We start from the raw sequence: 21,830 nt of genomic DNA on the forward strand, positions 1-21,830 counted from the left end.
ATATCTTAGCCCCTTTCAACCGATCCAACAGGTCATTAATCCTAGGAAGCGGATACTTATTTTTTTATAGTCACCTGGTTCAAATCCCTGAAGTCAATACACATCCTCAAAGTACCATCCTTCTTTGAAACAAAAATAGCAGGCGCACCCCATGGTGAGTTGCTCGGTCGTATGAACCTGGTCATACACACCTTAAAAGATTCAAACCCATATACTCAAAAGATATGGTTAAGCCAAAAAAACAAAATCACTAAACATTAAACTTTTACCCCTTCTTGAGTAATTCCTCGACTTGCACTTTCATTTCGTCCAATAGCTTAGGTGCCAACCGGTAAGCCGACTTTGAAACTGGTGCAGTCCCCGATAACAAGTCTATACGAAACTCCACCTCCCTTTTGGGTGGCAACCCTGGAATCTCCTGAAAAACAACTTCGAAGTCTCTCACTACTTCCACATCGCTGATATCCCTTGTGGGTATCTCTATAGAGCACAGGAAACTAGACATCACCGATCCTCCTTACTAACACAGGTGTGAATCAACCTCGGCATGCCAGGTGTATTCACTATAACCTCCCTCCTTGCACAATCCAAGGTAACATGATAACGCGTCAACTAGTCCATACCAAGTATGAAATGGAAACCCTCAAACCCCAACACGATCAAGTCTACCATAAAGACACGGTCTAAGAAACACAACTTAAAACCTTTGCACTCGTCATATAAGGTAACAGAACCTCCTAACGGTGTCTCAACACACAAGGGCTTAGATAAAAGAGTAGTTTTAAAACTTTCTTTCTCAACATACTGACGAGATATAAAGGAATGTGAAGCACCCGAATCAAACAAAACTCAATGTAAACCGAGATGAACTAAATGTACCTTCAACATTCCAGTCCCGCATAGGCTGCATAGGCCTAGCACGGTGGTCTTTGGTGCTCTGTTCGTTGGCGATTACCACCCGCTTGGTAGGGCAATAACGAGATAAATGCCCCACTGCTTACACTCCCAAAAAGCCTTTCAACAGGAACTATGGTTCTCGAGCATTGGTCTTTGGTGCGGGGTAAAATAATGCCGCCGGTCGATCTGAAGAAGCGAGCTCGACCACGAAGCCGGGGACCCCGCCCGACCATCGATTCCCCGAGGTCTATAGCCTCCGGTCGCCCCGGTGGCCTATAACCACCTGGCTGTGCAAATCCTCCCCGGGTCGGAATACACCTGGCGATGAAATCCTCCCCGAAACCCCGGGATGGTGGTCTTTGAAACGGACCCTCGAGGGTATATCATAAGGCCTAAACCTATTCGGGCCCCGACTCTCAAAAGGCCTAGGACCAACAACCGGTATCTCACCAAACTTCCTTTTCCCCCTCGACTCTCTTAGGGCTGCATTCTGCTCCTAATATCTCAAGGCCAAGTCCAACACACGATCAAAAGTGTCCCCATCAAAAGGAATCAACTTGCTGGACAAGTGACTCTCTAACCCACGTATGAACTTTTGGTTTTTCTTCTTGTCAGTATCCACAAGATAGGGAGCAAACCTCGATAACTCATTAAACTTGGTCACATACCCAGTCACCGACTTCCCATCTTGAGTCAACTCAGAGAACTGTTGAGCTAATTGCTCTTTTACTGCCTCAGGAATGAACTTACTCTCAAATCTAACCTTGAAGCCCTCCCAAGTCAAAGTTCTAGTGTCCAGACTAGGGGTGAGAGCTCGCCACCAAAACCTAGCAGCGTCATCAAGTTGGTGAGTTGCCAACTCCTGCTTCTAAACCTCAGTAAGCTGCATACGCTCAAATACATTTTCACAACTTTGAATCTAAGACTCCGCTGCGATCGCATTCCCAACACCAGTAAATCGCTGCCCACCAAGAGTACCAAACTTATTGCGCTTAGCAAAAGAATCTCCCTGAACAGGATGGTTATTCTGCATAGCCTGCAACAACTGATTCAACTGTCCTCCAGACATCTGTACTGGAGTGTTCACTGCAGGTCTAGTAGTATTACCATTACGTGTCTCAACCATGATCTACAGTTCAAACAAAACTCCCATTAATATTCACATATATCCAAAACTCTCAACACTATAACCCATATTCCACATCCGAGGATCACTTAGACTTTCTAAATCTAAGCTAACCTAGGCTCTGATACAAAAATGTCACAGCCCGAATTTCTAAACAATAACAAAGTGAATATTTGAAATATAAATATCTCAAACATCACTAGGTTCACTTGTTTAAAAACCCAGACTATGACGGGGGATACTACACATACAACCCTAACAGCCATGTCATAAAAGAATCAACTTAAATTAAAATAATCCCAATAATTATCCGCCATTGCTTTATTAAGATATCATCCCATCCAAACAAAACATCAAACAAACTCTCTTAATAATAGTCCTTACTACCATGTTCTCATGCCATGCAAAAAGTAAACTACGTTATTACATCCTTCCAATAAGAATCAGACCTAAAAGATAACTGGACTGCTCCAGGCAAGAATCCCAATCACACGCCGCGGTTCCACTGCCTTCCACCTATGTTCCCAAGAACACACCCACGTTGCCAAAACAAAGCAAACATGGGTCAGCAAAATGGAATTTCCTGGTATGAGTAGACTAACCACATATAAACATTTCAAATCTTTTCTTATCCAACTAACACTTTAACTCTATCATAACCTAATCATTCTCAGCTTGGAAGAAAGGTAGTTCCGTCATCTCAACCGGCATAGTTTCTTCCCAAGCAAAACTTCCATTATATTAACTCATTCTAATAACTCGTTTTAACATCTAAATAATTGAATTACAACTTACCGATATCCACTGCTGTATAAGGGTAGGACCGTGTCCCTGCACAAAATATTATTAAGTCCTACCCTCCTGCAAAAGAAAGTTAGAACTTGTATATAACATATGTAGATATCCTATATGTATTCAAAAGTAAGCCCAAACACACTCGCATAATCAAATCAATTTCTCTTATCAATTAATCAATTACTTTTCTTATACACCTACCCTTTAGTACCTACTCCACGATTTGCACTCCACACATTTGCCAAATTACACATTCCTGTGTGCCTCTCTCCCACCGAATACCACAATATCATAGCCACCTCTGGCTTTCATACACGTATTTCACAGCCTCATTGGGCACAAAAACTCAGGTCATTCATGGCACATTCAATGAATACCTTAGGTCATTCCCGCCATATTCAAGGAATATCTATCATATCACTAACGGGCCATTCATGGCACATTCAATGAATACCCAGGTCATTCATGGCACATTCAATGAATACCCTCCTAACATATGACATCATCAGTCATAAAACTAAATTCCAAAACTTGAGGTGTGGAGAGTTCTAAAAGGGTGCGGTAAGTTTTGGTTTACACATTATTGAACTTTATTTCATATATTATTTCAGAGAACGAAGGAATATCTTGATTCAAGTATTTTTGGTTTACGCGTTATTAATTTCATGGATATATAAGTGTCATAACGTTGTGTATCGTAAAAGACTGAAAAATCACAAAGCAGTAAATACACGTACACAAGTATATTTAGAAAGGTCTTAGCCTAAGTCAAACATGCTAATAGTCCTAGACTTATCCTAATAGACCGAATCATAATTTTAGGAAAAAGTCAAATTTGGGTCAACTGGTCAAAGTCAACCCTAGTCAACAGTCAACATTGGTCAACCAGGCCTAAACTCCTCTAACCCAAAAGCCCAAAGCCTAAGGCCCATAGTCTAAACTTAAGTCAAAAAAATAAAATTCTAAAATTTAAAAATAAGCCCACCCACGATTTTCGGGCCCAAGCCCAACCAAAACAAAAAAAATAACTTCACTGTTCATCTTCCTCACCAACGCCTCCACCAGCGCCTCCACATCCAGCCACCACCAATCAGCCACTCGCCACCACTAATGAACCCCGCGGTTTGGTTCCATTTTCAAACCCCTACACATCTATACTAACAAATAATCGCGATTCCCTTATATTGGAAAAATCGCGATCTACGGCCATTACTATTCCTTCAAGCTTCAATCGCCCCCTTTGAGCACCCAAATCAACCACCAACAATCAACATAAACCCAACAACAATCTCACAACAAAATCCAAACAAAAACACTAATTCAAACAAAAAAAAACGCAGGACGGTTTGGTTTTGTTGGGACGCCATTAATGCTCCTCCGGAGCTTCAACAACCCCCTCTTGCGACACCAACAACCAATTATCACCAATTATAACCCTAACCGTTCCAATCACAACCACAAGAGTCCAACTCACAAAAAAATATAATCAGAACGATTTATTGGTTTAACTTAAGCCGCCATTAACGACCTGTTCCGAGCTCCGGCAGATTCAATCCAAAGTTTCGGTTATTAATCAAATCCCTATGCTAACATATAACCAAATTCAATAGTTAAACAAGAGGAGAGAAAGATAGAATAAAGACAGAAAAAAAAACAGATCAAAACTGTATCAAAACACAGTATGAGCACAGACCATTTTCCAGCCTCCAACAAATAACGAGAAATTTTTATTTATAAAAGAAGTTCATAAAATATCTACTCACCGTTTATAAACCCGAACAAATGAGAATAATCCCGAAAAGACCGAAGTCGATTGTTCATGCGAAAGGACGATCTTCCTCGTTCAAAACCCTTTATTCTTTCAGTAAAACCCCCCCTTTTTCTAAAACTCTCGCTAGGTTTTTTTCCTCGAAACTCTACGTGAGAATACTCTATTTTCTAGTTTTTAAAACCTCCCCGAAAAATAAGGGTTGAAACTTATCTACTTACTTACGGGATTTTATCTGTAACTGCTCGATATCCTATATCTGTTTTATCTATTTTCATTATTATTATATTTATTATTATTGTAGGAAAAAATAAAATAAAAGACGGGGTGTTATAATAGGAAATCCACTTTTAAAGAGAAAAAACGCTAGCTGGCTCCCTAAATTATTTGGATACGTGGTAGGTTTTGATTGGGCTTGGAACCCTTAGGGAAAAACCGCTGGGAGCAAAAAATTACCCATTGTAGGGGATGACAAATATGAAGAGAAGACTCTGAGAAATTAGACAGTAATTTATTATTATTATTATTATATATATATATATATGAAGAGTGAAGAATATGAGAAACGAGCTTCTTGCAATCTCAACTGATCGAGATTTATTCTACTTCAAATTCATGGACTATGAGGATAGGCAAAAAGTGTTGGATGGGGGGCCTATCTTCATAGCTGGTAGGATCTTCATCATACGACCTTGGTCTAAGGACCTGCAGTATCAGAGAGAACACCTCAAATTAGTTCCCATCTGGGTGAAACTATATGATGTCCCTAAGGTGCTATGGACTAAAAAAGCTTTTAGCATGATAGGTACTAAGCTGGGAAAACCGCATTGTTGGGATGTTGCTACCCAACGAGGAACATGATTATATTATGCTCGTATTTGTGTTGAAGTTCGAGTTAATGCCAAATACCCCAAATAGCTCAAGTTCGATTTGGGTAATGGAAAAATCATTATTGTGGGTATTGAATATACATGGAAACCCCCATCTTGTTCACATTGTGAGAAATTTGGACATAACCTAGCTAAATGTCCTAACAACCCAGCTAGAACAAATAGGAATGCGACCACTCAAAGAAATGTCACTTCATCAGTGAATATTGTTACCACTCAGAGGGACGCTACCCACAATGTTAATCCACAGGTTACTCCAATCATTGCCCAAGAGGATGAAATTGATACAAACCTGAGGCCTTGGCAACAAGTGTGAAACAGAAGACATAGACAAGTATATGTAGTAGTAACAACAGCCCCATCTATAGAGGACACATGTTGTCCTCAAGAAGAAACACATCATATAGCACCAACACTAGTGGCTGCCAAGACCACACAATTGGCACTGATTGTTCCACCAGTTTAAGACCACATTATTACAAATGTGGCTACTCTAGCAGAAAATCCTTTGCCAGTAGCTACTCCTTTTACTTCTTGAATATGTGCCACTAGGAGAGTACACTTGTGACAGAGTTCAAGAGGTTGATACTGTAGTTGCCACTACAGAAGTAGAAGGAACTGAAAATACACAGTACACAGGCACCATGAATGAGTTCTTAGAAGTGGAGGAACAAGTTATTACAATAGTAATGGCCACCACTCATGCTACAACAAGAATTTTTTGATGATCATATTCCATCAAAAACTTAAAGGGAAAAGGCATCAACAGGCTCCTCTAGTACCACATCAACTAGAGGTAAATCCTAAAGCCACAGTAACAACATCAACTAACTCAACAAAGAGCACTTCAAATGACTCAAATACCAATGGCAAGGCAGCAAGAGGCAAAAACAAATCTCAGCAACCTATTCCACAGAGTAATATCAAAACAAGGAGTAGGCATGATGGCTCCTCCAAGAGGTGATCCTTACCTTTTTAAATGTCGAGTCTTAGTATATGGAATGTTAGGGGTATAAATAAGCCTGTAAAGGCAAGAGAAATCAATAAGTTTAGATTAGAAAATAAATTATGTATTTTTGCTCTCTTAGAAACTAAAGTAAGAGAAAGTCATTATGATGTTATCAGAGAACTATGCTGTCCTTTCTGGTCCCATACTAACAACTATGTTGCAGATCCAAGTGGAAGAATTTGGTTGTGTTGGGATCCGAGTTATGTGCAGATTCAAGTTCTGAAGAAAACTGATAAGTTGGTACACTGTGAAGTGTGTTTATTACCTACTTCAAGAACATACAACCTTTCAATAGAGTCTATGCTAGCAACTCAAGAAGGGAAAGAGCTCAGTTATGGCAAGATCTTCAAACCATCTCACTCTCTATATCCCAGGCGTGGTGTATAGGAGGTGATTTCAACAATGTTTTACACTCAAATGAAAGGATAGGAGGAGACCCACCCCACCCTAGAGACATGGTTGATTTCCATAACTGTGTAAATGCAACTAGTACTGTTGATCTACAGTACTCGGGCAGTTTCTTCACCTGGACAAACAACTCTGAAGGAAGCTTGCAAAAGAGCTCTAAAATTGATAGATGTCTTGTTAACCTTCTTTGGAGTTCTTCTTTCCTTACTTCTGCTAAAACACAAGGGATTTCTGACCATACCCCAATGGTCCTCACATGGTATGCAAACACTAAGAAGTCCTATCCTTTCAGGTTCTCGAATGCTTGGACTCTACACTCATCCTTTTCTTTAGTGGTGGAACAAGCTTGGGATTGTCATGTTCTTGGCAACCCAATATCTATTCTTTCATAGAAACTTAAGGCCCTAAAATATTCATTAAAGACATGGTCAAAGCAACACTTCACTGACCTTTCAAGTAAAGTGGAAGATGCCAGAATCTCACTACACTCTATTCAACTACAGCTTCAGGCTTCTCCACATGATGCAGTAATGATTCAACTTGAAAAGAAGGCGAGAAAGGATTATTGTGACCTTCTAGACATGGAACACAAATATATAAGACAGAGAGCAGGTAACAAATACATGGTCCTTGGAGATAGGTGCAATGCCTATTTTCACAACTTGGTGAAGGAAAGGAAATGCACTAACAAGATTTGGTCCATTCAGAATGAGGGAGGGATCACAATGTCTGATCAAACTGAAGTGGTGAAAGTTCTTGTTGATCACTTCAAATCTATACTTGGAGAAGAACCTATTCTTGAGGACAACTTGGAATTCTTCCAAAACCTCAAAGTTCACTCTAAAGTAAGTATACAAGAAGTTATTATGTTGGAAGCAGACATCACTATAGAGGAAATTAAGGAAGCACACTTTGAAATGGATAGCTATAAAGCACCCGGTTCAGATGGATACAATGCTCACTTTTACAAGTTTTGCTAGTCTCTGGTTGGTCAGGATTTCCCCAGAGCTATCCAATATATGATGTATTCAAAAGAAAGTTCCTAAGGGAGTCAACTCTACCTATATATGTTTGGTACCAAAAATACCAAACCCTTCAAAAGCCACGGATTTTAGGCCCATTGCATGTTGTAAAACCACATACAAATGCATCACTAAGATATTGGCTAAGAGAATGAGATAAGTCATGAACTCTCTAGTTGACAAGAACCAGGCTGCATTCATTCCAAGGCGATCTATTCAAGATAATATTTTACTGTCACATGAGCTTTTGAGAAAATACACAAGAAAAGGTATATCTCCGAGATGCTCTCTTAAAGTGGATATCAGCAAGGCTTTTGATTCTATGAGCTAGTCTGCCATTGAAGCAATGCTTATATGTCTTAACTTTCCATCTTCTATGCTCCAATGGATTAAGATGTGCTACTCATCTCCATATTACTCAGTGCTTGTGAATGGAACTCTTGAAGGTTATTTCAAAGGCAAGCGAGGTCTCAAGCAGGGTGATCCCATGTCCCCTTTTCTCTTTGTTCTTACTATGGAGATCCTAAGTATTCTCTTGAAGGAATACTTAAACTACTCTAATTTTATAAGGACCCATCCTAAATGCAAAAAAACAAAAACCATTAATGTTTGTTTTGCTGATGATCTGATGCTCTTCTTTAGAGGTGATCTTCAATCAATGGTTACAATTAAAGCTATTCTCTTCTCCTTTGCACAAATAACAGGACTCAAGATCAACACAAACAAAACTACTCTCCTCATTGGAGGGTTGAATAATGAAGAAAGTCTTTTCTTAGCAAGCATTATAGGAGTACATTTGGTTACACCACCTGTGCTGTATCTGGGACTCCCCCTAGTCTCATTAAGATTTGGTATAAGGGAATGTCAACCCCTTATTGAGAAAATAACAAAGAAAGTTTGAAACTGGAAGTCTAGATGTTTGTCTCATGCATGAAGACTTGAGTTAGTTTCTTATGTACTCTCCTCTTTTCATGTGTACTGGGCAAAGACATTTGTTCTTCCTATGATAGTGCTTGATGAAGTCACTAGAATTTGCAACAAATTTCTGTGATGTGGCCCAGATATGGAAAAAGGAATGCATCATGCAAGTAAAGGAAGAATTGCTCTGAGAAAAACTAAAAGAGGTCTGGGATTAATAGACCTTAGACTATGTAACAAAGCATCTTACTGTTGCTTAGTTTTCAATTAAGTTAGTGTCTAAAGAAGATTTTGTATGGAGTAGCTGGATTTGGAAGAATAATATCAAAGATCAATACTTCTCGAAGATAAAAAATACCTCAAGATTGCTCTTGGTCCTGACACAACATCTTAAAAACAAGAGAAACATCAAAGTCTCTTATCAAGTATAGCATAACTAATGGAGAAGGAACTTGGGTATGGTATGACCCATGGTGTACATCTGCCCTGGTCATTGATATGCCAGGAGCAACTGATCTTCTATTGGTCCCTCTCAATCCAAAAGTGAGCACTCTAGCTTATCACTAATGGATCTTGGAATGCTATTGTTCATAGTTTACCTAAAGGGGCTCTCAAAAAGAATATCTTAGAAACTGAGATTAACAATTACTTGAAGCATGATAAGGTAATCTGGACACCCTCAGTTAATGGCTTTTTTTCTTTAAAAACAGTATATGATGCTTTGAGTGTCCCAAGAGAAAAAGTGGTATGGTATAACATGGTTTGGGGAAAGTTTGTTATGCCAAAACATTCTTTTACAACTTGGAAACTCTTTGCCAATAGTCTGCCTACACAAGACATATTGATCAAGAAAAAAGTACTCACCCACTCATCATGTTGTCTCTATAACAACTCAAGAGAAAACTCAAACCATCTTTTCTTCGATTGCCCATGCTCGAACAACATCTGGAGCAGTATCAAATCTTTTCTGGAGTTGCATGCCACTACTCTCACTTCAAATAGGGAATGGCACAACATTTTGAAATCATGTTCATCTAACTCTATAGTCGCCGAGATATACAAAGTGTTTGTATGCGTTGCAGTCTATTCCATATGGTCTGAAAGAAACTCGACGAGATTTCAGAACACATCACAATCTTGGCAAGTAGTTTATACTCGACTTATAAGTGATATGAAGACATACTTGCAAGGTTATTTGGTTGCCACGAAATTTCACCTTGATACCAGAAGCCTCATCAACAAAATAGGCATCACTGTTAGCTGACTTTTAGCCATGGACCAAAACCGTGGGTAAAAGGCTTTAGCCACAGCTATCTGTTGTCGCAAGTTCATGGGGTTTTGACCTTCGGGAAAAGTTTAGCTATAGCGAATGACTGTGGGTAACTGTGACGGTCCACACAACAACTCAAGCCGTAGGAACTTGCCACTGCGAATGACCGTGGCAAACACCGTCTCAAGGGCCACTGATAATGACTATGGGAATAGCCATAGGAACTACCACAACTCTTGACCGTGGCATAAGCCGTGGCAAGCCCCACTGAGAATGACTGTGGCAAGATCCGTAGCAATTATTTTTGTGAGAGATAAAAGTTGTGGCATAATCCGTAGTAAAAATACCTCTGCCACACATCTTTTTGCGTTATCTATGGACATAAGCCGTGGCTAAAATGTTTTAGAATTTAAAAAAAAAACGTGAAAAAGAAAAAATATATATACTAGTTTTATCCACTTTTGCCTTTCAATCCAACTTATAATCCATCCATCCTAATAACAATATTACAAAGAAACCACATTCCCAATCAAAATTCCTTTGCCGAAAAGAAGATAAAGAGATGAATATTCATACAAGTAAAAAAAAAATAAAAAATCTGTAGCATTTATTACCACAAGCTCAATATAAGATGAATTTCCAAATATTTTTCAATATATTTCATCACCCTATACAAGTAATAATGCCTTAGTTCACCTCGCGCATGTTTCTCCGTTATGTTTTATCATTCCCTTGCACTTAGATACTTTCGAAAATGATTTGAAGTCCTAGCTTCACAAAACTCTAGCCTTAATAACCTTTTCATGAACATCCACCTGCATACAAATACCTACATACAAATGAATTACAAGAAAATGATATTAAAGTCAAAATCCCATAAGTCTAAAAGTCAGAACCTAGCTGAATGGAAAAAACCCATAGCACATAGCAAAAGCATTTCTATGTGCTACAATTAAAACTTAAATTAGCATCTCACTTTGTTTTTACTTGCTCTAAAAAATACCATATGAAGAAAATAAAATAACTTGGGCTTGATATCTACTCTGCATAACTCGTTGAACGTGGGTTGCTATACATTGCCTAATTGTATCTAATCAAGTCGCATTCATCATGTATAAGTGCGTAACATATATTTCTAATTTCTATAAGCTATGTCCAGAAACTCCAGAGAGGTAATGCCACATGTTCTACTAATGTACATAAAAAGATGAGATGATGGAGATTCTTACCGAGAGAGTGGTTGGACCAGCATGAGAGGTGAGTTGCTGCTTCTAAGGCCCTCCTGAACGTAACTCATGCATGGCTTGGTGTAATTTGTCAAAATCCCACTGGTGGATCCGTGCTCTGTGCTAATCCACCCGTGGACTTTGAAGTCTTCAGTATTGGAGGAATTTTGGTACTTGCCGTCCCACCTGCAGAAAGTTATATTTGTGTAAATATAAAGCACTAATTGTACTATCCAAATTATGCAGAGACCATCTTATTGTATGTCGTGATCATAATAATTACGATTGAATGGTTACAAAATCCAATTTTTACATTACCAAAATCCAAAAAGCAACCTCAAACTACATTTACAAAAATCATAACTCACTAATAACTAAAATAAACAAACCTCTTATGTTGGCAAACGAAACTCATCATACTCCTCTTTAATATTATGCTGAAGCTCAACTTTAGCATCCTTTTGTTCCCTCGCCCGTTTCTCATCAATCTTTCTAGATTCCTCCTCAATATCCAATTCATCATCATCCGAATCCAACATCCGAACTCAAACTTTCCCCTATACAATTTTAAACACACATTAATAATAAACAAAATACCTTAAAAAACGAACTTATAAATGCTAGCCTGTTACATATTGTCACTTTTACTAGGCTTATAGAGACCTAAGATCAAGGCTAATTATGTAGCCATAGAAGCAATTCCAAATGCTAGCCTGTTACTGTCACTTTTACTACCCACTGTTTTATGGAATGTTTATAGTCCAATAGAGCTAAGTGTTAAACCGTATCTGTGGTTGGGAGTTGATGCAATGCAAGATTATTCTACAATTTAAAATTTGTTGGAATCACAGACATCAGAGCTTTGCATTCGTGAGGCTTGCCTAGGTGTTGTGCTACCAGTGGAAAGAAAATCACCCTGATGCTTATGAAGTAGAGAGAGGGCATAGATCCCAAACAACAACTGTAGCTGTTCTTTCACCCCCTTTCCAGATGTGTTTTGTTGTAGCTTCTCTTTGAATCTGTGCAATATGACTCACACGATTAATCAAACAATTAGATTGTGTATCAAAGTTTGTGAGGAATCACAACAAGCTTCTGCAAGACTTATTCTTCACTATACTAATTACTTTAGGGAGACAGAAATACCAATTAGCAAAAAGAAGGCAGAGAAGCTTACTTGGAAACCACAATCAACTGGCAGTGAGCAACATCAGCCTCTACTAAATCAGACGAGAGTTCTGTAAAGCCTGAACGAGATCTTTTTATAGGGACATGTTACGTGGGGGAGTATCTATATGACCCACAACATCCCAACTAGGTCTGTGCTCCTTACAAAAATAGCGTAAGGACATACATGAGATCCAAATCATATGAGAAAAAGTTCTTGGCCACTAGGCCTCTTGAGTTAATCCAGGATAGTCCTAGCTTAGGAACAGTGGCAAACTCTTCATAGTCGAAATGGGCTGATTGGTTGAGTTTTAGAAAGATCTGTATCAAACAGTTATGATGTCAAATGGGCCATGTCAAATGCAGTATAAAGAAAGAGAAAATGACCAAAAAATACATCAAACTTTGCAGTTGGTTTCAAAACAGACAATGTACTTTTTTTTTATTCAAATAAACATTGTACTTTCAAAACATTTCAATTTAGTCAAACCGTCAAATTAATTGGATGGCATGCTGACGTGGGTCGTTAAAATTTTCCCCAAATCTAAATTTGCTTATGTGGCATTAGTTTTAATCTTGAGAAATCCACATAACATTTCAACACACCAACTCTTGAAATGTCAACTAAAATCCGAAATTATAGTGAAATCGAAATTTAAGATGTTTGATGAAATTGAGATTTGAAATAAAAGGGGCTTAGATAAAAAATAAAACCCAAAGACTTAACCAAAGAAACTCATCTTCCCTCTTTTTAAAGAACGCCAAAATCCTAAACTTTAAATTGGTTGGTGGTGAGTAGCCCAATAAATTTGGGAATTTCAAAGTGGATTACGTTGGTTTAATTCGAGTTGTTTAAAAACTTTTTCTCTCATTTTTAGTTTATGATGCATGAATTGTTTTTGAATAAAAAATTTGGTTTTTTGTTTGATTTGTTTGATTGATTTATAAAGATTCTTGTTTGTTTTTCTGTTTGAATGGCTTATAAAGCTTGAATTGTTTATAAAACATATTTTTTTATTTATGAAAGCACTATCTCTGTTTAAGGGTTTATATTAAAATGCGTTGGTTTAATTCGAGAGTAAGCTTTTTCTCTCCTTTTTCGTTTATGATGCATGAATTGTTTGAATAAAAAATGGTTTTGGTTGATTTGTTTGATTTCTAGGTTTGTTTGATTTATAAAAATTCTTGTTTGTTTTTCAGATTCTTGTTTGTTTTTCTGTTTGAATGGCTTATAAAGCTTGAATTGTTTATAAAACATATTTTTTTATTTATGAAAGCACTATCTCTTTTGGTTAAGGGTTTATATTAAAATGCGTTGGTTTAATTCGAATGAGTAAAGCTTTTTTATCTCCTTTTTCGTTTATGATGCATGAATTGTTTGAATAAAAAATGGTTTTGGTTGATTTGTTTGATTTCTAGGTTTGTTTGATTTATAAAGCAGATTCTTGTTTGTTTTTCTGTTTGAATGGCTTATAAAGCTTGAATTGTTTATAAAACATATTTTTTTATTTATGAAAGCACTATCTCTGTTTAAGGGTTTATATTAAAATCGTTGGTTTAATTCGAGAGTAAGCTTTTTCTCTCCTTTTTTTGTTTTATGATGCATGAATTGTTTGAATAAAAATGGTTTTGGTTGATTTGTTTGATTTCTAGGTTTGTTTGATTTATAAAAGCAGATTCTTGTCTCTTTTGTTGTTTGAATTGCTTATAAAACTTGAATTGTTTATAAAGCATATATTTTTTTTTTATGAAAGCACTATCTCCGTTTTTAGGGGTTTACATTAAAATATTGATTGGATGCATGTGAAACAATGTTTAAAGTCTCCAAAAACATTGTTTATATTCTCTTTAAAGTATATTTTGAACTTGTTTGCAGTGATTCATGATACATATTCACTAGAGTTGCACCATGGTGGGGCTTTTTTTGCATTGTCCTATTTTATCTTATGAAAATGGGAAGACTATGTATTATAACGACTTGGAGATTGATAAGTTATTATATTTTGAACTTGTTGGCATTGTTAAAGAGTTGGGTTACCAAACATTTGCTTCTCTATATTACAATGTTCCTTGGAAATCATTGGAAAATGGTCTTAGACTAGTTTCCAATGATGTCGCATAATAAATTTGATGATTGAGGAAATTAAAAACAAGGAGCAATTGAAGTTTATGTTGAGAATTGTGTTGAAGAGAAAATTTTTGGGGATGTTTGTTCGGACCGATAATGATGATGAGATTGATGACTATTACTCTGATGAGACAAATGAGTCGAGATTGATAGCATGGGGAATTGTAGTGATGCAGATGAGGTGTTGATTAATTATAGGAGATCCCAAATTGAAAAAAATACAGCTAAGAAAGCTGCTAAGAAGGTACCTAAGAAGAAGGCACCTGAAGTGATCGTTGAAGAAGAAGATACCAGAAGAGAGGTCACTGATCATGTAGTAGTTGATGTGAATGAAGGTTTTAATTCTGATGATGATAGTCCTATAAGTGATGAGGATGGCGTGCTTAAGAGGAATCGAGCAAGGTTTCCTGTTTTCAATAAAAAGAATGACTCAATGAAGATGAAACCTGTTCTTGGAATGAGATTTAGTAGTTGTGAAGAACTTAAGGAGTATCTAATTGATTATGCAGTGGCCAATCTTTGTCCTCTTAGGTTCACTAGGAGCTCTACTAAATGGTTGCTTGTAGAGTGTGGTAGAAAGTGCAAGTGGAGGTTATAGGCTGCTTATATGCAAGCTGAGAAGAGTTTTCAGATAAAGAGTTTGTACAATGAACATAAATGTATCAAGCATTTCAAGATAAAAATTGCAAACTCAAGGTGGTTGTGTACAAAGTATGTTAGGAGAATTGTTGCTAATCCATGTTGGAAGTTGGAAGACTTTAAAGTGGATGTGAGAGAGAATTATAAGATACATGTTAGTAAGATCCAGTGTTATAGGGCCAAGAAGTTTGCCATGGGTGAGGTTGAGGCATCTTTGGTCGAGCACTATGGTAAATTATGGGACTACTCTCAAGAAATCATACGGAGCAACCCAGGTAGTACTGTTAAAATTCAAGTTAAAGAGAGTCCTGATGGAACCGGAAAGGGTAGATTTCATAGAATGTATGTTCGTTTCCATGCATTGAAGAGTGGGTGGAAGGAGGCATGCAGGAACATCATTGGCTTAGATGGGGCCTTCTTGAAAAGTTTTGTCAAGGGGGAAATATTGTCTGATGTTGGAAGAGATGGGAATAACCAAATGTTTCCAATTGCTTGGGCAGTGGTTGAATGTGAGAACAAGGACAGTTGGAGGTGGTTTCTACTGAACGTGGACAATGACTTGGATTTAGGTGATGGAACTAGAATCACTTTTAGCAGAAGGGTCTTGTGCACACCATAGCTGACTTATTCCCTTTTGCTGAGCACAGAATGTGTGCAAGGCATATTTATGCCAACTTCGGAAAAAACCTACCCCGTGCACAACCAAGTCTCTTTTCCGAGTCTACCAAGAGTTCCACACCTCAGGCATTTGACAAGGTGATGGCTGAAATGAATGCCATTGACTTCAGGGCTAGGGATCCCATAATGGGAAAGACTCCTCAGGCATGGTCTAGAGCTTTCTTCAGCTTCAAGTCCTCTTGTGACTCAGTTGAAAACAATTTATCTGAAAGTTTTAATTCCACTATAGCAGATGCTAGATTCAAACCAATCATTGGGATGCTTGAAGAGATAAGGATGAATGCTATGAAAAGAATGCAGAGCAGAAGGGAGATAATGGCTTCATGGACTGATGAAATTTGTCCAATTATCAAAGAGAAGCTTGAAAAGAGCAAGGATAATCATAGGTTTTGGTCGCCATTTCACACTGGGCAACAAAAGTTTGAGGTGAAGTATAAAGAGGAAGAATATGTTGTGGATTTGCATAAGAGAACATGTTCTTGTAGGATGTGGGAATTGAGTGGAATACCTTGCCCTCATGCTATCTCATGCATGTACACTTTTAATATGGACCCTGATGATTATGTGGAACACTGGTTTAAGAAGGAGACAAACTTGAAGGTTTATGGACATTTCATGCAGCCCATTAATGGTGAATTGTTATGGCCAGTGGGTAGTGGTGAGAAGTTTTTACCTCCAAGACACGTAAGAATGCACAGGAAAGGCCTAAGAAGCAAAGGAGAAGGGAAATGCATGAACAACCCAATGGTCGTAAAACCGGGAGCACCTAGAGTTCAAGTAAGGAGGACCCACGGGGGTTATGACTTGCACTCATTGCAACCAGCCAAGACACAACAAAAGGAGATGCCCAAACATTGAAGAAGAACCAGTACCTAAAACTGTAAGATTTTATGTTATTCTATTCTATTCTATTCATTTAATATTTTATGTTATTATATTCTATTTATTTGTTCTTCATTAAGTCATTATTTGGAGTAAGGGGTTGTTATGTTCCACGAAAAAGAGCACGGAAAAACAAGAGGGAGACCTATGCTAAATAAAGATAAAGAACAAGCCAAGAGTGGTAGAGGAAGGGGGAGACCTAAAAAGAACAACAATGCACCATCAACAAGCAGGAGGGTAAGTTTATCATTTAGGGTTGAAGCTCATATCTTGGTTATGCAATCACTAATGTGTTTCCATTCTTATGTAGAAATACAAGAGAAAACAAGGTTTACCAAATGGAATTGGTGTGTTTGATGACCCCCAAACTGGGAATACTTATATGGTTAGTATTCTTTTATTTTTTTTGAGACCTCTTATTTTTATTGGAGGTCAAATTTAAAGATCTCAGTATCGATCTCAATATTGGTGGTGTTGTTTAAACAGATGTCAGGACAAGGACCACCTGTCAATATTGATGAACAACCTGGTGTTCAAACTACTACTGACATTGATCATACTCAAGTGGTTCAAGGTACGCAAGCTTCAACTACCATGTCATCTGCCCCAGGAGCTTCTTCCTCGAGGAAAAGAAGTAGAGATCAACCATCAACTAGGAAGAGTAATGCTTATGTTTCACCAACGAGGTCTACACCAAGAAGGAATACTAGTAATTCACCAACAAGGACTCCACCACCCAGAAGAGCTCAACCTAAACCTCTTGAAGTAAGGTGTACACCATCTAGAGCTAGACCTCAACAACTATTTGACCCTCAAGCTAGAAGAAGGTTGCCAGCTTTGTTGATGGAGTCACCAGAAAGGGATAATACAACACCAATTGCAGCACCTGATGCCCAAGCAGCTAAACCTAAACCTAGGACTAAGACTTTGGGTTTGAAGAAGTCAACAACTAATACAGTTAGGGCACCTTGGAAGTAATGTCTCTTGTTTGACATGTTGATCTCATTTTGTTATGACAATGTGTGATGTTTTGGATTATGGAACCTAAACTTTATGATTTGTCAAGATGTGAAGTCTCAATGTTTTTATTTTGTAGTCTTTATTTTGGAAGTGTTATATTTATGACATTTGAAATAGGAGAACTCAATGTTATGACAGTGTTGTTATCCTGAGATCTCTGTTATCTTTATGATTATGTACGGGGCTGGCTACATGAGTGAGATGATTGCAGTGAGATTTTAATATGGATGGAAATTGCAGTGAGATGATTTAATTGATACATGAGTTCATTCATTATCATTGTAAAATTCACTTCTAAGAGATCTCAAATACCAAAGAGTACAAAGAACAAAACTTCTAAGAGATCTCAAATACCAAAGAGTACAGAGAACAAAATATAGTACGTCAAAAGAGATTACAACAAATAAATACAAAGAGATCTCAACTACTAAGAGATCTCAGAGAACAAAATATAGTCAAAAGAGATTACAACACTACCCACAACTTAAGATAAGTGATTAATGTCCACCAGCTAGAGGTTCATGCATGGATGGCTTGGTTGGGTTGTTGAAGAGGTTACTAATTGCATTCTTCACTCTCAATTTGGGAATAGTGTGTTCTCCGGTTCCAAGTTTCAACTACTGCTGCCAATGTGCTTGAGACGGAAATTTCATGCGAATGCTACAATCTCTTTATAGCCACATTTTGAATTTCTCATGATGATGATCCCGATGTCCCGCCTAGTTTTGGTTGTTGGATGTTAGAAGTCACTTTGTATGGTGCAATTTACCCTGTCTGGGAAATTTTCAGCGGATTGCTGCTGTCGTGATGAAAAGCTTCCTTAGTATTCATATTCACACATGCCTTAGTTTCCTTTGAAGAGGCACTAGAATCTTTTATTATTATTATTATTTTATGGTGAAAAATGCCTAGAATGAAGTTGGTTTTTGGTTTGAACTGTGAGACTTGACAGGTTCTATTTTCATTCATACCCACAATAGGTATGAACATTGATTGTTCATATCTACCCATGCTGGACGTCAGCTATGAACATTGATTGTGGCTATGAAAACATGAACCCAAAACAGATATGAACAATAACTGTTCATATCCCAAATTATGAACATTAGCTATGAACAATAGGTATAAACAAAATAGATATGAACAATAAATGTTCACACCCAAAACAGATATGAATATTGATTGTTCATACCTAAAGAAGGTATGAACAATCCATCTTCATACCAAAAAAAAATCATGAATCCATAACAAATATGAACATTGATTGTTCATACCCAAAATATATATGAACAATAAATGTTCATACCCAAAACAGACATGAACATTGATTGTTCATACCCAAAACATATATGAACATTGATTGTTCATTTTTTCGGAAGCGCCCAGCGCTGCGTCATTAATGTAGGCACGGGCATACCCTTTTGTATACAAGTCCATTTAACTTCTTTAACCATCCCTGATACGTTTCACTTGAACATGACGTGCACTTCATTTCAGGCTTTCTAATTCCATTGTCTTTTCTCCTTCAAGTTCTTGTAATCTATAAGTCTTTTTAAAAGCACAATCCAAAGCCATCTTTTCCTACACACTTTACTCGCTAATAAGCCCATAAGGAATATTTATTGTTGGAAAGCATGGGGTGTGTGACCATTTCTTCATATATTTTATCACATATATAACTTCTCAATCAACTATATAGTTGTTCTTCATCAACTGCTTATTAAAACAGATATGAACAATAACTGTTCATACTCCAAATTATGAACATTAGCTATGAACTATGTTGCACCTAACACGGATCGATCGCGGACATCGACGCTTGACGCGGTTTCAATCGACGGTGGTGACTCGGTTATATCTCAAAAAAGTAGGACGCGGACGCGGCAAAGGATGCGAAAATTAATTAATATTTATAATTTTATTTTATATAAATTAAACATTAAAAACTTAATTAAATGTATCAACATTCATAAATTCAAAACTATTAAAGATAAATAGCCACAAAATTAAGTTTAATATTTCCTAATCAAACTTTAAAAACATGTTATAAGTCTTAACAAAACAAAAAAAAAATGAAAAAATTGAGTTTTTAAATATTATTTTGATTTATTTTTTATTTTTTTAGGTCAAAATCCGCGTCCTGACCATGTTGACCGCGTCTTGACCCGCGTCCTGACCATGTTGACCACGTCCGACGGGCGTCCATGCTGCGTCCGTGTCCGCGTCAGACACGGACACAACCTATTAGGAGGTGCGTCCGTGCTTTAGAGGCTAAGAACAATAGGTATGAACAATAAATGTTCACACCCAAAAAAAACATGAACCCAAAACAGACATGAAGATTGATTGTTCATACCTAAAACATATATGAACAATAAATGTTCATTGTTCATTTTGATTGTTCATTTTTCGGGTTAGCGATGCAAAGGCCGTCGAGGTCTTAATGGGCGTGAGAGGCGAGCATAACTTCAAAGATTGGTGGACGTTTTTCTTTGATAACACGAGGTCACATTTTCAAATACAAAATATAATAAAATGAGATAGGACAAATTTGCGGTAGACACACACTGGGCACCCTAAGGCTAAACAAAGATCAGTTGATCATGGTACCAAATAGGGTGTTTCATGGGTCGGTTTTACTGGTTTTCGAAGTTGCATTCTATTTTTAATGGTTCCTATCAAGTTTGGTTATTTTATTTTATTTTTAAGAAAACCCAAAACTATACCCATTAATTAAGTTGGTTTTGGTTTTTTTGGGTTATATATTATTATTACTAAAATTACGTTTTTAATTACGTAAGATATAAAAAGTTAGTTTTAGTGCGACAATAACACTTATAATGGTCATAAATTCGATAATCTTTGAAATTTTAGAAAAACTTTAAGTACAACTCATAAATTATGCGATGCGATGTATTAATTTCCATTTTAAATCGAACAAGAGTACATTATACTATACATACATACATACGATCTATATCAATATATATTACACACTAAATTTTAACATATATAGTGTATTAATTAATTCCGGTTCGGTTTTAATTCCGCTATTAACATTTTTAAACCCATAACCGCTATAAACAGTTCTAATTCCGATTCGGTCTCAGGTAATTAGATACCCATACACATTCTAGCTCCCAAATATATATAGGATACTCACAAAATAATATTTTCTTTGCTTGGGATTAAGAAAAGATAATCAAAAGCTCCTGCACATAACTGCAAAGTTTGGTGGACGTTTCTGTTTTGTAGCAGGTGGACACATTTTAAAAGGACAAAGTTCTGGTAAACACACCTGGGCAACCAATGGATAGACAAAGATTGATATGTGTACCACATACTTAATGGTTATGAACAAAACAGATATGAACAATAAATGTTCACATCCAAAACAGATATGAACATTGATTAAGAAGGTATGAACAATCCGTGTTCATACCAAAAAAAAACATGAACCCAAAACAAATATGAACATTGATTGTTCATACCCAAAACATATATGAACAATAAATGTTCATACCCAAAACAGACATGAACATTGATTGTTCGTACCCAAAACATATATGAACAATAAATGTTCATACCCAAAACATATATGAACATGATTGTTCATTTTTCGGGTAGCGCTGCAGGCGCGGCGAGGTCTCGTGGGATGTAGGCACGGGCATACCCTAGTTATGTACGGGGCTGGCTACATGAGTGAGATGATTGCAGTGAGATTTTAATATGGATGGAAATTGCAGTGAGATGATTTAATTGATACATGAGTTCATTCATTATCGTTGTAAAATTCACTTCTAAGAGATCTCAAATACCAAAGAGTACAGAGAACAAAACTTCTAAGAGATCTCAAATACCAAAGAGTATAGAGAACAAAATATAGTACGTCAAAAGAGATTACAACAAATAAATACAAAGAGATCTCAACTACTAAGAGATCTCAGAGAACAAAATATAGTCAAAAGAGATTACAACAAATAAATA

The 21,830-nt window shown here is 37.1% G+C and overlaps 3 protein-coding genes and 1 long non-coding RNA gene across 4 annotated transcripts; 3 read left to right on the plus strand and 1 right to left on the minus strand.

Moving 5' to 3' along the window:
- The first annotated feature begins 6,940 nt into the window (after nt 1-6,940).
- On the plus strand, nt 6,941-7,873 carry LOC147522478 (uncharacterized). The gene is made up of 2 exons (XM_086567849.1): nt 6,941-7,141; nt 7,286-7,873. The coding sequence occupies exons 1-2, from the start codon at nt 6,941-6,943 to the stop codon at nt 7,871-7,873; spliced, it is 789 nt and encodes a 262-aa protein (XP_086423975.1).
- Nucleotides 7,874-10,688: 2,815 nt separating this feature from the next.
- LOC147522479 (uncharacterized) lies at nt 10,689-12,786 on the minus strand. The gene is made up of 4 exons (XR_015195307.1): nt 12,507-12,786; nt 12,183-12,348; nt 11,333-11,886; nt 10,689-10,932 (listed from the first exon to the last, which is right to left on the minus strand). It is a non-coding gene; the product is annotated as an uncharacterized LOC147522479 (long non-coding RNA).
- Nucleotides 12,787-15,911: 3,125 nt separating this feature from the next.
- On the plus strand, nt 15,912-16,799 carry LOC147522480 (uncharacterized). The gene has a single exon (XM_086567859.1). The coding sequence runs from the start codon at nt 15,912-15,914 to the stop codon at nt 16,797-16,799; it is 888 nt and encodes a 295-aa protein (XP_086423985.1).
- Nucleotides 16,800-16,955: 156 nt separating this feature from the next.
- On the plus strand, nt 16,956-17,856 carry LOC147522481 (uncharacterized). The gene is made up of 3 exons (XM_086560181.1): nt 16,956-17,060; nt 17,134-17,208; nt 17,310-17,856. Exons 1-3 carry the CDS (start codon nt 16,971-16,973, stop codon nt 17,799-17,801), a joined length of 657 nt encoding a protein of 218 aa, XP_086416307.1. The 5' UTR covers nt 16,956-16,970; the 3' UTR covers nt 17,802-17,856.
- The last annotated feature ends 3,974 nt before the right edge of the window (nt 17,857-21,830 follow it).

This window comes from Coptis chinensis, chromosome 1, assembly GCF_015680905.1.
Source record: "Coptis chinensis isolate HL-2020 chromosome 1, ASM1568090v1, whole genome shotgun sequence".
Taxonomy (NCBI): Eukaryota; Viridiplantae; Streptophyta; class Magnoliopsida; order Ranunculales; family Ranunculaceae; genus Coptis; species Coptis chinensis.

Excerpts from the sequence above, each read along its gene's own strand:
- LOC147522478 (XM_086567849.1), top strand. The coding sequence starts at position 6,941 with ATGGTTGATTTCCATAACTGTGTAAATGCAACTAGTACTGTTGATCTA. Across the intron at positions 7,142-7,285 it reads TTTCTGACCATACCCCAATG|AAACTTAAGGCCCTAAAATA; the intron begins GTCCTCACATGG and ends ATTCTTTCATAG.
- LOC147522480 (XM_086567859.1), top strand. The coding sequence starts at position 15,912 with ATGTGTGCAAGGCATATTTATGCCAACTTCGGAAAAAACCTACCCCGT.
- LOC147522481 (XM_086560181.1), top strand. The coding sequence starts at position 16,971 with ATGCTAAATAAAGATAAAGAACAAGCCAAGAGTGGTAGAGGAAGGGGG. Across the intron at positions 17,061-17,133 it reads CACCATCAACAAGCAGGAGG|AAATACAAGAGAAAACAAGG; the intron begins GTAAGTTTATCA and ends ATTCTTATGTAG. Across the intron at positions 17,209-17,309 it reads AAACTGGGAATACTTATATG|ATGTCAGGACAAGGACCACC; the intron begins GTTAGTATTCTT and ends TTGTTTAAACAG.